The sequence below is a fragment of the Rhopalosiphum maidis genome, chromosome 1, assembly GCF_003676215.2.
Source record: "Rhopalosiphum maidis isolate BTI-1 chromosome 1, ASM367621v3, whole genome shotgun sequence".
NCBI lineage: Eukaryota > Metazoa > Arthropoda > Insecta > Hemiptera > Aphididae > Rhopalosiphum > Rhopalosiphum maidis.
The window spans coordinates 91,589,171-91,605,774 of NC_040877.1; the positions used below are offsets into that span (position 1 = coordinate 91,589,171).

The 16,604-nt window shown below is 28.4% G+C and overlaps 2 protein-coding genes across 3 annotated transcripts in view; one reads left to right on the forward strand and one right to left on the reverse strand.

Annotated features, from left to right (window-relative positions):
- Window positions 1–1,207: 1,207 nt before the first annotated feature.
- Window positions 1,208–10,998, reverse strand: LOC113554485 (zinc finger protein 182-like). 2 transcript variants are annotated; one of them, XM_026958365.1, is made up of 5 exons: window positions 10,765–10,998; window positions 6,055–6,325; window positions 5,299–5,818; window positions 2,062–2,175; window positions 1,208–1,332 (listed from the first exon to the last, which is right to left on the reverse strand). In XM_026958365.1, the coding sequence occupies exons 1-5, from the start codon at window positions 10,996–10,998 to the stop codon at window positions 1,218–1,220; spliced, it is 1,254 nt and encodes a 417-aa protein (XP_026814166.1). In that variant the 3' UTR covers window positions 1,208–1,217. The 2 variants fall into 2 exon arrangements, with proteins under 2 accessions (XP_026814166.1, XP_026814167.1); XM_026958366.1 differs by having other exon boundaries at window positions 5,323–5,818; window positions 10,765–10,946.
- Window positions 10,999–16,101: 5,103 nt separating this feature from the next.
- The window catches only part of LOC113561168 (protein slit-like), a 1,701-nt gene continuing 1,198 nt past the window's right edge, over window positions 16,102–16,604 (forward strand). Inside the window, exon 1 of the mRNA XM_028188696.1 lies at window positions 16,102–16,118. Within this exon, the coding sequence (XP_028044497.1) occupies window positions 16,102–16,118 (17 nt within the window). The remainder of the gene's footprint in view (window positions 16,119–16,604) is intronic.

Sequence of the window (16,604 nt, forward strand, 5' to 3'; positions counted from 1 at the left end):
TCATAATTTTATTAAATAATATATTTATAGTTGACCAACTTAAATAACTTAAAATTTAATAACATATTTCTGCAAATATCGCAAAACAGTAAAAATAGGTTCATAATAAAAATGGATAATATCTTAATAAATCAAAAATGCCATAAGTAAAATTCATAATATAATATAAAGGTCTTTGAATGTTTTTAAATTTTAACAAAATAATTAACATAGTCTTATATCGTTTAAATAAGTAATATTGTCCAAGTTTAAACGTTATATCTATAAAAAATAATTGCATATAAAAATATGAAATAAAATGTTATGTATAAATATATGTTTATTTTGGCTTTCCTACACCCCGCTTGGTGAAGATTTCTGTGGACATCCTTGGTTACAATCAAATATAGGTACTTATCTAATACCGTAATCTATAACAAGAACGTGAAGATAGAGCTAGTGTTCTCGCCTTCAAATAGTTCAATTAATCTTCATCCCAGAGCCCGAGCTATAATCATACTATTCAAATTCATCTGAAAAATGGCCAATATCTAGCAAAGATATAAAACAATAATTTATCTAATATTTTCCAATGACTTGCTTCCATGAATCAGGGGTGGCTCCAGAAATTCATCGAGGGGGGGGGGGGTGGATACTTTTAATGTATTAAATTCCCGTTATAGCGGAAGTCGCCTGCCGAAAAGCAGGGCTTTATAAAGAGCTTATTCGAATTTTTGTTATAACGAAAAACAAATTCGGTCCCCTGGAGTTCGTTGTAACGGGATTTTACTGTTTATCCATCAGATACTATTCATACCTTAATATTTACTTATTAAATATTAATATTCACCAATTAGAATTTATACTTACAAACTGGTATCAATGACGACATTTTTATACTTTTATAAATTTATAAAATTTAAATATAATAAGCTCAAGGAGGGGGGTCTTTACCTTTTTACCCTTCCCTTGGATCCGCTACTGCCAAGAATAGGTATTAAATAAAAAAAATGCCTAGGTGGCTAGTTACTTATTAACTATTTGTACATAATAACAGATTTATAATATTACAAGTGATTGAGCATGACTAAATTTAAATATTGTCTCGTTAAAAACAATCTAAATTGTATATTGTATTAAACAACTTTGTTATACACTTATATTTCAATACTAAAAATATATCACAAACATTTAACAATTAATCCTAAATTAAATACTATTTAGAAAAATGTGTATTGTCATATGGATACGTGCATTTTATACACGTTTTTCTGTATAACCTGTGCGTGTCTTGATTTCATATGCCTGTCGAGGTCCCTCTTACGTACCAGAATTTTACCACAACAATCGCACCTGCATAAACAAAACAAAAATTGCTATTAAAATTTATATTAATTGTATGGATTAGTATACGGATTAATACAGTGTCTCGTGAGGATTTACTCATTATGATATCTCCTGAAATAACAAATACATACCTAATTGTGTTTTTTATGAGACTCGCTGGGACATTGTCTTCAAGTATTTTATATTTTTAAATTAATTTTATGTTTTGGTAAAAAAGTTTTTTATTTAATTATATTAAAAAAAATCAAAGATATTAATATATACCTACTATAAGTTTTTAAATATAGGGGGGAGGGGTAAATAGTAGCCGGCGGCGGAATCGATATACGCCCCATATAGGTAAATGCTAAAATGTTATCAAACGTGATTCGCGGGCTAGTGCCCGTATAATAAAACTTGTACAAAAATATTCTCAAAACTAAAAAATATTAAACGTTACGATGCTAATGAAAATACAATGTTAAAACGTCCAAATTAGAGAAAAATAAATCCTGCAAAATGGTTATATTTGATGTTTTTTGGAAATAAATAAAAACAAATTTTTTTAACTTTTTTATCAAAACATTAAATTAAATTCAAATATGAAATGTTTGTATTCCTTGTCCATGTGAGTCTTTTAAAAAATATATAATTATGATATTTCCAATCTTCATTACTTCAGAAGATATTTAGATATCACGATGGGTAAATCTTTACGGGACACTGTATAGTTGGAAAAAAAACGTATGAGCATACTTGTAAGGAGTGTCCCCTTCGGCGTGCAATCGCACGTGTTTATTCAAGTTGCTTGGGTCGCCGAACGGTCGATAGCAATACTTGCATTTTAGTGGCTTAAAACCAGTGTGAGTTCTATATTGACAATCATAAGAAAAACAATTTTATATTTTTATGTCATATATCGATATATCCATGTATATTACATAAAACTTAATTTTTCATTGTTGCCTTAAGATTATATTCTTTGATAGTTAAAATGTATAACTATTAGAATAATTAACTTCTATAGGTTAGATTAAGTTAGGTTAGGGTCTTTAATAAGGGATTATGATTTTTTAGAGGCTTCTAATTTTGTACCATAAATTAATTGCTGTGAACCTCGAATGATCAAGTTGTCTATTTTTTCGATAGACCAAAAGTACAAATTAGTTTTGCGCTTTTGTATCTTAGAGTAGTTGCATAAAAGTGAAAAAATAAATTGTGTACCCGATAAATACAATATTGTACCCATTATACTGTAAGTTTCAGTTAAAAATTTGATACTTTTTATATTTATTTTTTAAATACTTATATGTATAGTATTTTTATATTTCAAAAGCTACAGTGATCGAGTTCAATTGAAGTTTATTAATTATTAGTATTATAATTAGGATCGTATCGTATTTTACTGTTATAAATTAAAGTGACAGTAGATAACAATTTAAAATATAAACTAATACCAGTTATACTAAAATGGTATTTGAGTATTTGATATTTGTTAGAGTTAACTTCTATAAAAAAAACATGAAACTTGTGTATAGAAAACAAATTTCCAGATGGGACTAATTAAAAACTATGGGCTTCAAATTTGTGGTATTCTTTATAATTATATTAATTATTACTACAAATATGTAATTTAAATTTTAAATTGTTTAACTCATTCTAATATTACTTTAAAAGCTTAACCTAACCTATGATAATGGTTTTGATAAAATACACTTTGTTAGTAAAAAATGTATTTACACTTATAGCTTGCTAAAAAGGTATTTTTTTTTGCGCTTTTGTGTTGCGTTGGATCATATTTTGTGCTTATGGGCTACAGCCCATTTATTAAAATTTAGCGCACGGATGTTGTATTTGCAACTTTTTTTTACTTTTTCAATATATTGCTAAGTACGTTTTAAATGTGTTTCGTGTAAGTACAGATTAAATTCTAAAAGTTTTGTATGCAGTTTTTTTTGCAATTTTTGGATTTTTATTGCAATTTTATAGAATTTACTCATTTATACAACTATTTTAGTTAAATAGTCAACACTCAACCGTCGTGACATCTATGTTATCTTATAAAATAAATATATTTTAAAGTTGGTAGGTATTTGTATTAATGTAGTACAAACATAATTTGTGAAATATATGTAATATGACTAGCCGAAGCAAGTTAATTATATTAAATATTTTTAATAATATCAGTTTGATAAGAATTTTATGCAATGATAAAAAAAATTTGTTTCAGCAAAATCTTAAAAAGAAATTTAATTGAATACTTATAGAATAAAATAAAAATAAAAATATGATTTTAGATAATATTTTATATCATATATATTGGGGTTCAAAAATTATAATCCATATTTGTGTGTGAAAATAATATTTAAAATGACTAAAACGGTTGTAACGGGCGATTCATCAGTCTCCGGATTGAAGTATTAATACTTAATAGTGTGTATTACATATTTCATAATATTTTTAATCTTACTAGGTACTTAAAAGGTTAAAATTTTACAACAATGTTTACGCTAAGTATGATTTGAAACAAGTTAAGTATGGTTTTTGAGGATTAAAGGTTTAATAGTAGGTTAGTTGAGTATTCTAATATTTTATCGACTCTTGAAAATCAAACTGAATTTGGTTAATGTTTAGCCTTTTCAAAAGACTATTTTTGTTTATAATTCATTTATACACCGTTTGTAAGTGCAGAAAGTATAGAATTATATACTGCTAAAAATCATCTGTATGACAGTTTGATACATAAATATATTGCAATTTTCAGTATGATAGATAGATATCAACAAGATTGGTAGATATTAAAAATATTATGGTAATTTTTTTTTACGATTTAATTATATATATGTATATTCCTAACCTAACCTTTTTTCCTCTTATTTCTTATGTTTATTCGTAAAAATCGCGATCAATGTAGAAAATATTATGTTTTTTTATCCTCTTATACGTTTATTGATTATATAATATAATACAGTATCTTTGTATAATAGTTAATGATAGGACTGATAGGTACTACCTATAATAGTGGTCAGCAAAGCCCTACTTCCACCTGCACGTAGTACCGTCTGGTAATGGAATTTTGGTTTCGACTAACGAGAGAAACACAGAAGGTAAACTGTATAAAACTGAATACCGGTGGGTCAACCAACAGAGACTAGAGATTGCCAACGTCGCCATCCAATCATCAACAACAATGAACTGAATTAATCATAGGACTTAATCTGCTCATAGGATGACCAAAACGAGGGAGCTTGATTGGCGATACATCTCACACCTGATTATCCCTCATCTGAAACTGTCTCATAGAGATCGGCTTACTCCTGGCCCCTAGGCATTATTAGGATACTCACAGCATGGCTGATCACAATTCGGGTGATTGCGATTGAGGCGAAAGAAAGAGTACATTGATTGGGTCACCGCGCGGAGCCATTGACTGAGCGCGCCTAGAACCGAGTAATTTATTAAAACGAGAACGGATGAGGATATAGAAGAAAAACTTTATTAAACCCAATACCGACGAGTCTAGTACTCCGAAAGATGAGCAGAGAGCAGTACCCGACTGGTGACTCATCTGTACCCCAATCACTTCTTCTGAAATTGACTCAAAGCGGCCGCTTGTCCCTGAGAATGAGTAGGATACTTGTGCGATGCTATTCGCACTGTCCGGGTGATCGAAAATGAGGGTGAAAATGGTCGCGGACAAGGAGTTATTTTAATGTATGTAGTTTTATATTGAAAAAGGGTATGGGGTCTTAGCCCCCACAACTCACTTTTTAATACATTTTCATTACTCCCTTCCCAATAAAAATCCTAAGAACGTCTCAGGAATGAAGCTATAATAATTGGGCTTTAAACTAGTGTTTTTCTTACATAAATATATCACAATAATTTAAATGTGCGCATCTATGAGATATAATCGAGAAAGTAAAAATTCATAATAATGTGAATGATTGGTTAAGACAGAAATATACTATAATAGTATAGTTGCAACCTAACCTGATGTGAATCTTGAGTCCGTACTTCCTGGAGTAGACTTTTCCGCAGTATATGCATAGGTGCCCTTGGTCGGAGTGTCCGAGATTGCTGACGATAGTTTCCATCTCAGCACAACGCTGGTTGAAGAATACTGAATCTTTACCGCCGATCACTTGTCCGAGTTGTTCGTCCTGCAGTGGTGTTTGGTCGGACGACGAAGATGACGGCGGTGCCGGTGGTTGTGGCCGCAGTGGTGATAGTGGTATCGGACAGCCACCACTGCTGGCCAACGATTCGGGTGAGTAAGGTTGGAATGCTGAGTCTGCAGAGGTGGACGATAAGGGCGTTTGTGACTCGGCCGACGTTAAACTGAACCGAAACGACGCTTCGATCGTCTGGCTGCTTCCGCAGTGGTCGGCAGTCAATCTGGACCAGAGTTTAGCGCGCGGTCGTTTATCGCAGTCTAGTGCCATGTGGATTTTCAGTGGGTTGGGCTTTTCGCACGTGTAACCACACTTATGGCACACGTACTTCCTCTCGTCTGATAAAAAATGATTTACAATAGGTATATTGTTAAAATTATGTAAAACAAAATGTTTTTAAAAATGTTAGTGTTTTTTGAAATAATAATAATATTGTCTTACGTTAATAGGGTAAATAAATGAATCATATTCATACTGTTGGTTTATTTATGTTTCTGATACATTGAATGCACAATATAGGCTCAAAAAATATAAGACTTAGTCTGCGGCCGCGACGACATGTCGAATAGCTCACCTTTTATGTTGACGGGTGTGAGAAACGGCACGTGCAGCATGAGTTGGAGATCAGGTGGGAACCACATCTTGAGTGGTTGTCCGGGCATTACAGCGGTGGTGGTGTATAGCCCTACGGCACCGACGGCAAGAAGCGACAACCGGCAGTTATACGCATGACAGTCTTCGGCCAGCGGCACGGACAGTATCCAACAGCTGCAGTCGGCCGCGGAACAGCGGTGACCATTCACGTACACCAATCGTCCCGCATCGTCCACGGACACTAAGTGTTTCTGCGTAGGGAAATAATATAATAGTGCAGTGAATCATAATATCATGTTGGTTTAGAAAATTTAAAATATAATTATTGTTATATAAAATATAAAAATTTATAATGTTTTGAGTACCTATTGTAAATTATACTGCACTATAAGGTATCTTATATTATATTGTACATATGAATTTAAGGTTGTCGGTATTTTCGATATATCGGTAATTAATATTTACCGGTATTCGGTATTTTCAGTATTTGAGGATACCGGTATTCTGAGTTTCAGTTATTAACGTTATTACAAAAAATATAGTGCAACGATAATTTTCGAAAATACCGAACCAAAGTAATTATTAAAAATAATGTGTATGTCGTAAGTATTAGAACCTTATATGCAGTACTGTGTCTGCAATGAAAACCACTACTGACTACTGAGCAAGTACCCGAGTGCTAATACCGGGCGAGTATTGGGAAACCAGTATTGGGCAAGTACTGTAATGCTTGTACTGGGTAAGTATAATAATGCCAGTATAGAAAACCATTATCATCTCAGACATGTGCCATTACTAGCACCAGTACTGTCTGCCAGTAGCGCGCCAGTATCAATCAGTACTGGCGTGGAACCGCGCCTGTTGTTAATTTCCAATTGGGTTTTTTGCCTTATTTTATTTTTGTAAAATCTCAACCCTTTGGTATTAAAAATAATTTGTGACTTTTTTTAAAGATAATAATTACAAATATAATTTTTAAAATAATGGATTTGGATAAAAGACTGCAGTTCTAGATTTATCGAAAATATATGAACAATAATACCTATAGGTACCATTGATTTTGGTGCCGGGTAACAACATTTGAAACATCACCAGCCTTAATTTTGAATTATGATTTAAATCATATATATCATTATAGGGTAACATAAACTGTATAATATATATTATAATATCCAGGTATATTTATAAATCTATGACCTAATCACTATAATTACGTACCTAAGTATAATTAATAATAAAAAATAATAATATTTGAAGTGTCATATTATGAAACGACTGAGATATGATATTGCATATGTATTTGCATTATTTATTTGTGTATATAATATAATTATTGGTATTTAACTTGAATAAATTCGACGATTATTTTATAATAGATTGTGAATTATTATCGACGGACTAGTTGTATTAGTGGAAAGTATAATGAAACAATACTCGAAGAATATAAAATTTAAAAGCATTATAGTCGAATTAATTCATATTAAAAAAAGGTATTTATTATGGTGATATGAATATTTGAATATTAGTTTAAACTTATGAACATATTTGATGATTGTCATATTGTCGAATACCTACGCATTTTTCTTCCCAATTTTATAAACTTGAGACTGTCAGAACTCCGGAATATCAATTTAAAAGTTAAATAAATATGGTTAAAAATGTTCATCACTTCATTAGCAATCATTGAAGAGAAAGCCAACTGGATATCGCTTATATAAAATAAAATTAATAATAATTGAAAATATATTTGATAAACTTAAATCAGTTTATCTAGTATATGAATGTTAACTTATTGAAATTTGAAATGTTAATACGCATTAACATAGATATTCATTCAGTTTTCTAAGTATTAGTTTTTTCTTCTAGTTTGGTGGTAAGTTTTCTTGTATTACTATTATTACTGTCAAGAGCGCCCGCAGTAATTTTCACCAGGTGGGGGTCAAGATGTTTTATACATATTATAATATAAATAACATATAAATATATAATATTTATTATAATATGTTATAAATAATTTATTTATTTAGATATAATATTCATTACTAGAGTTCAGATTTGAAGGTAAAAGCCTTTTTTTTAATAATAATAATAATATAAAAATAATTTTTATATAAAAATGTGTGTCATTTAATATTTAAGACAATGAATGTATATTTTTTTTGGCTTTTTTACTTATAAATACATTCATTCGTCAAATATTTTTATAATGTGTTTTATTATCGGCGATATTGCCGATATTTATCGATATTGCTAAATACTTTATCGAGTATTTGGTATGGCCATTTAATTTAACGTTTATAAAAGTACCCATACTACCTATCTATATATTAAAATATGTTCATAATGCATTGATACTAGATTCAAAATTGTTCGTTAAACCGCATTTGTTTTTAATACAAACTAGTTAAAATATATAAATGATTACATTTTTTAATAAATTTTGTAATTGCTTTTTTTATTAATTATATTGCCTTTAAATCCGAACCCTATTTATTACCATGTTAGGTTAGGTTAGGTTAAGCATCAAGTATAAGCAGAATAATAAAAGTTATTCTTACGAAACTATTACAAGGTACAACACAAAAAAAGATGGAAAAGTGGATACCGTTCTGCTGTACATAAGGCGTTGAGTGACGAGTGGATCACTGCAATGGATGTGTTACATTTTAATTCAACGATATTACAACTCTTAGGATATTATGTACGGAAAAGGATTCTGAGCGGAGACAGTTTTTCAGCATATACCTATATGCAATTAGTCATACAATTAGTTGATTTATTTTTGACAAAACATTGTATTTTTGTTTTATTATTTTTAATTAGTATAATAATAATAAATATAATTTATTCTATATTTTTATATTACATTATTCTTATTAACTTTTGGGTTAATACTACTTTATCATAAACAGTGTAAATATGTTCATGAATCATGGTATAAATAGGTATTATCTATAAAGTAAACTATATATTTTAAAAATTGTATTGCGTATAGGAAATGTATAATTAACGTAAAAGTTTTTGTCCCCATGAACAATGTTTTAAATTAAAATAAAACAATGGATATCGTTAAATAAGTTTAGGACGTTTAGGTACGACAAGATCATACCATGCTCCAGAAATTAATAGGTAGTTTCTAGTATAGTATATATTTTAGTCTTGACAGTCTCGTCGGTCGATTGGACCAGAACTGAAGTATACAGATAATAAATGATAATAATAATAATAATAATATAGACATTAACGATAATACTAGTACAATAATAACAGTATCTATTGTGGGTCTGTTTATAACCTTTTGGAGCTGCAGTAAAATGCTTTGACAATCAACTTTGAGAGTGGACAGGGTTGTTTATAGTAGATAATTGTATGTAAATGTAACCTAACCTTAGGATAATGGTTTTAAATAACATTAAAAAAAGTAGAATTTAATATATTATTATATTATAGATTAATTTATGTAATACAATTGTTATTATTCGTTTAAACGTAGGTTAGGTTAGTAAATGTATTCAAATTTGAATTTCAAATAATTTAAAAAAAATTGTGATGATACATTTCTTAGATATTTTTGTTTTGTAATAAACTACTTATGAGGAACCTTTTATTTTCAAACATTATTTATAAAAATTGATTATTTTATAAATGTTTAACTGTATTTGGTGAATATTTGAAGCATCTATTGCTTATTGATCATTCGTTTTTAAATTTAAAAGAATATCAAAAATTGTTTGAGAAGAAATAGTTTTGAAATCTAACAAAATTAACTTGGTTAGTCTAACTCTAATCCCGAACGCAACTAGACTCAGTCGTGAAAAAGCTACGCTCGCAACTCGACCTTGATATGGTTTTCGTACGCATTCTTAAAAAACATATATCATTATGAATCAATACATTCTCTCTCCATTCAGAATTTAAAAAGCATTCAATATGATCATCGTTTAATTTATGATAACCTAGAATTAATATATATTTTTACTTATAATTTTTTTAAATTTTTTGTTTTTTAATTAATATGATTTGTATACCTATTTAGGTATTTATTTTTAAAATTTAAATACTTGACTATTTTTCATGTCCAAATTTAGTTTTCAGATATTGGAAAATGATAAAAAAGTAAGTTTAGAGAATTATCTACAATTATTGAGAGTTGACTTTACATAGGAAGCTAAACGTTTATCTTTATTTATTGGAAGGTCATATCTAATATTTCAATTATTAAAAAGTTATTCAAGCATACAAAGAACTCTAGGAGTCACTTTAATCAATATATATTGTTTAAAGATACATTGCGTCATTGCTAAATATACATTTCTTATAAGTTTTGTTAGAAGTTGTTACCAAGACTATGTACGATTTGAGTATTTAATATTTTATCATACTTTCAAATACTTTTCAATTTAAAGTCTCTGTTATCATCATATTAACATTTTCACATAATTTATAAATAACTATTATAATAATAGTGTTTTCATTTCTTATTTTTTTTATTTAAGTTTGTCATAATCATATACTGCACTATTTTAATACAGTTATATGTGATTGTTCACATTAATAAAATTAAAGATTTTGTGTGTGATGGTTAATTTTAAGCGGATCTTTAATCTCCCTCCATGCAGCTTAAAAGTTTATATTGAAAATATCCACCACAAGCTGTATATCAGGTTTTTGAAGTAGATGAGGCACTTACCGTTTTACTTCCGGTTGACGAAGACGCATTATCATTTCCTGATGACAACAAGTGCAAACTACCGCTGTAGAGAACATCCGTCACATCGATAGTTGTCGTACCGCAGTTGGCTGGTAAGTACGATGCGGCAACGAAAGTCTGCTTACTGTCCAACGGCGGTTGATCTTGATGTTGCATGTGCATTTTTGTGGTGTCCCGCCGATTACTGTTAACGGCCAGCGTCTTTCCTATCATATTATTATTATTATCGTTATTGAAATATTATCGCGCGAAGGACCTGCTCGGTGGATGATCGCTGGTCGGCAAGTGTAGCTGCCACCACAACCTGTTTTCCACATCACGACCCTTTCGGTTTTCTAGAGGGTGGAGCGACCGAGGCTGCAAAGGCCCTTTGGATCCATCCCCACCCTTACAAAGGGTGTGTAACACCTTGCGGTGTATGAATAATGCCTTGCCGTTATCATATTATATATATATATAATACACATTATGGTATATTGTATTATATATGCTTATATGCGATGATGTGCGACTCCAAATTAGTCGCGGTCGCAGCTGACCGCCTCCCCACACCACCTAGACTTAAATTTTGATTTTTTTTTTTGTCTACGTTGGCGTTTAATATATTATATATGTATATAATAATATATACGTTTTGAATTATTCGTTGTTGGTAATCGCGGAGGCGCAGTGGTGGTGGCAGTTATAGTGGAGGTGGCTTACGATGATGGTGATGGTGGACTACTCGATTCCCGCGATTCGTCAGCCTTCATTTCGTGTACCGTAATAGGGGGAGGGAACGATCCAAATCCACACATGATCAAAAATATCATATAGCTCGATTCATGTGTATTGTGTAAATAATAATAATTATTGTTCCTAGAAGTTCTCGGGTTATTCCATTGAAATTATATTAAATATCTAAGATTTGCAGGGAAGGAAATCTTATTGGGCTTTAACATTTTGGAGAATTTATTATTGAAAAGTTCCATAAGGGTAATTATAGCCTAAGATGTTAATAAGCTCTTGGCAACTGTTAAAGTAACTCTCGTTGCTGTATACACGTAAAACTTTCATATTGAAACATTGAAACAAGTAAATTAGTACTTACATAGGAACATATATTGGCTACTACTGTACAACAGTGGCACACATTTTCTTAAGTATTTAATCCTTCTCTGCCTACATGTTAGGTTAGGTTAGGTATCTTGTGTAAACCAGTGTTTTCCAATTAGTGGTTCACATGTTTGTCACAAGTATTAAACCACGATTTTTTTCTATTTTTTTTTTTAACTAAAATAAAAAAATAAAATTCAATATAGTATTAAAAAAAATATTTATCACCGAATTTAAAGCGCTTTAATATTTTTTCTCGTTTGTTTAGTAGATAATAATAACTATTATTAATTAGGTCTTGTTTATTAGCCGTTGACTGATGCAGGACCTAATATTTTAATTATTCTAAGATCTTTAATCTGTGAAAAAAAGTTCTTTGTTTACAAGGAAAAAAGTGTTTCTAATATCAAGAAGGTATGCTACTTATTAAAGTATATAGTGTTATAAATGATTGGGAACACACATTAAAATCTATTTTAAGTTAGTAAGTTGATCATTTATACTACCACACTACCGCAGTGACTTCAAATTGCAATTGTCAGTTAACCATACAGATATATGATATATTATATTATGTGAATGTCGTAACTCGTATAGGCACTAGGTATATAGACTATAGTCAAATCAGGTATTTTACTAAATATCTAGGCAAAGAGACAATATTAAAGAATTAAATTTTTATGCGATTTTACTACCCGCTTATATTATATTTAACTAAATACCTTTTTTAATTCAGGCAAAAAACAAAACTGAAACATTTTGTATCGTTTAATATTTTTAAAATGTAACTTTGTTTTCTTATTAATTATTTATTGCTATTTAAAAAAAAAATTAAAATATTTTTTTTTGTTATTAACTGTTATAGTTCTTTAATTATTATTAGTTTGACAAATTGACAATATTGATAATAAATAACCTATCTACCGAATAGTGGAATGGTGATTACTATGGTTATCGTTTAACTGAATTGAATGTACATAATTTATAATTACTGGTCTTTACACACTAAACATTTTATAGCACTTCCAAAAAAAGACTCAAATTTTAATGACCTATAATCTCGTCAATGGATGATTTGAAAAAAAATATAAAAGTAAAATTTATAAAAAATTAGCTTTACAAATTTTTAAAATACATAGGTTGCTATTTAAAAATTATAAAGTTGATCGTAGTTTCATCACTGACAAAAATAAGGGCTAAAATAATAAGGATATAATAAAAATGTTAAAATTTGCGTTAGTATATGAAATTCTATAATTCTATAAAATAATTAGCTATTTTATAGAATAACGGATACTTTTAGTTAATATATTGAATGAATTCATAAATACATACTTCAACTAGTTATTCTACATATACTAGCTAGTTATTTTATAAACTAACAGTATTATTTAGCTATAGTGTATTTAAAACTATTTTTAAATCTATACATAATTATAAAAATCATTTTGAAAAATCAATTCTGATCTGTACAGCGTCAATTTATTAGAATTACCTATTAAAATGTTAAACAATTATAAAAAAAAAATCAAATGTTAATAATAGGTCAACCACACCCTAAATTATTATCTAACATAACAATTCATTTTGTTTACATAAATTTATTATAACTATTAAATTATTATTATTATTTCAATTTTTATTTACAATTATTAAATTATTATTCTTTTTACAAAATATTTTATTTATTAGTACAATAGTACTTACAGGAACTTTTTGGATGGCATTTAGAGAAGTACCTTTTTTTTAAAAAAACAGCACCGTTTTGTGGTTTATTTTTGTTGACATGTGCATTTGAAAAATCCTTGACTATTATCTAGAGATTAGGATTCAGACGCCTTTCGAAGACAAATATTTTCATCTGGGACGTCATTGAACGTAATAAACTTTTCTGCATATAAACTAAATTGTATAAAGTTGTTTTAATATACCATTATTTAGTTCTTAAAACAAAATTATTTTAATTATTATGGCCATATTTCTTTTAATGAATCTATTGTTTGGTTTCTGAATTCACGACTTGTCACACTTTGTAGAACGCTAGGAGAACGGAACATGGTAAAAACATCTATGAGGCCAAATGCAACTTCTTCAGCTCTTTTCGATTTAATGGTTTTAGAATCAAATGGTGTCATTATCTTAATACAAATGTACAAATTTACTATCTTATCATTAATACGAACAAATCATCAATTACTATTCACTTGAATTTAATCAATATAAAATCGAGTAATTGAATAATGAAGAAATCTACTATTTAATTAAAATAAATCATAGGATTCGTCACAATACCTTTTTTTCTCACTATTTTGTTTTTTCACACAAGATTCATATACATTTAAAAAAAAATTACCGCTAGAATGTTAGATTGAGTAATATTATTTTATCAGTTCATACATCATTCTATCTCTACCACTGTGTTCAATAGATTGGTGAATGTTAAGTAAAATATCATTTAATTCTTCGCCGTGGCCGTAAAAAAATATATAATATCAGAATTATCTTTCATTGGACCTATACGTTTATCATTAGCTTGCACTTCTATCATAATATCATACCATTGTACTAACCAATAATCTTTTAGAGACTCTATCTTCCTGTTTAAAATACTTTTACTTCAACTTAAACTACATATATATTTAGATTTCAAAGCGTGGTTTATTACTATGGCCTATAAAGTTTCAAAATATGTCATATATTATATAAATATGCAATAAAAAATCAAAATCGTAAAAATATGCAACAAATATGAATTACAATTTCAATTATTTACATAAAAATTTGTATATTTAAAAATTTTAAATATTATAAAATATATTTTTAAATTTTTTAATAACTATTTGCATTTTTAATTTTTTTCAATGAAGCTGTGACGTTTATCTGATACATATTTTTAAATTCTAAGAACGGTCGTTCGACGTTAGTGGTTGGGCATATTTTAAAGCAAATAAATATTGTTGGATTTGAATCTTGATAAATATCATCAAGTTGAATGTTTTTGCCTAAAATAGTATTGCATTGATTTGTTGTAGAATTACCAAATCTTTATTTTTCAATTAAACAGGTGACACTTTATGTCAATTTGCACTTGTATTATATAATAGTACTTACTATTTGTAAATATCATTATCTACCAAAAAAAAAAAAAAACATAAAATATTAGTACCTACCCTCATCCAATATTTAAAAAATGGTTATAACGTTATAAGCCAAAATAATTAAATAAATAAGAATAACCAAATAATTTTGTTTAAGCTAATTTGCTTATTCCGTCTTCTTTATGGTACATCCTATGTAACTTTAAATGAACTAGGACACACTCAGGTTACGTAAAGTAAGAATTTTTTCTCTGGACGCATTTGGGTGATACCTTATTCCAAACGTACTTGAATCATTAAATAAGGGAACTATTCAAATGTTCGAATAAGGAGTGTTTGAATAAACTTGTTCGAATTGAGTGTTTGAAAAAATCTGTTTGAAAGAACTTGTGTTTAAATAGTATTATGTACGAATGTTATATTTTCCTATTTTAACATAATTACGAATATACAAATATGGTTCATTGTTACAGATAAAATACACCTAATAATTTGTTGATAGGTATAATTCTATGAACGCGTGATATAGGTGCGTATAATAGTTTAGAATTTTTAAGGGGAATTGCTTATAATTATAATTTATAATATATCTTTTTAATGTATTTTTTTTTTCAAATAAACATATACATCATATAATATAATATGTTTATATAATTTTTGGTATGATAATTTAGAATTAATTTTTATACCGATTATGTAGAGTATTATACTATTATAATATATATCATAATAAATAGTATATTATGCATATAATCCTAGTATCTAGTATACTTATCTATGAGATAAACTGATCGCTTCACACACAGTCAGTTTAGAAAAAATTAAATTTTGTTGATTTCATAATAAAATGTTCGAATAATCGAAAACGAAAATAAATATACGAAATTTAAACTTTCTATCAGACAACATTCGAACACTTTTAATTCGGACACATCACTCGTTCACACATAATATTCAAACATTTAACTTTTCTAACATTTAAAATTCGAAACTTTTCAATTTTCATTTTCATTGTACACATAATTTTCGAACAAACGACGACCCTTCGCCATTAAATAAGGGTGTCATTTCACCATGCACTCGAGAACCTCTAGAAGAAGACCATCTGTACTGTCAATAGGTAATGCCATTACCTAATAGGTTTGTCTAGTTTTAGTATAATACATAATATTATGGCAGTTCACCAATTGCGCCTATAATAACTTTTTTATATACTAATTACACCTCTATACATACATTAAGAGTCGATAGACCAGTTGCACTAAAAACATTTTACAATACCTACAATATAAGGAAAATATATTAGTTATAATTATTATATAATAAATGAAATATTAACGATTTTTTTGTGAGTATTAAATATTAATACATAATATAATATAAATAAATATTTATTTTTCGCATTTTACAAGTATTTTTTTTTAAATCGTCAATTATTTAAAATTAATACCAGTTACATTACATTATAATTCATTTCATAAAATTTCCGATACTGTTATAAAATATCCAGTCACTTTAACCAGTAATCAATCGATCAATAAATAAGTTTTAATTTGCAAACATTTTAGTATATATATTATACAAGCGCAATTGGTTTACTTATCCTATGCAATTGGTATTATACTA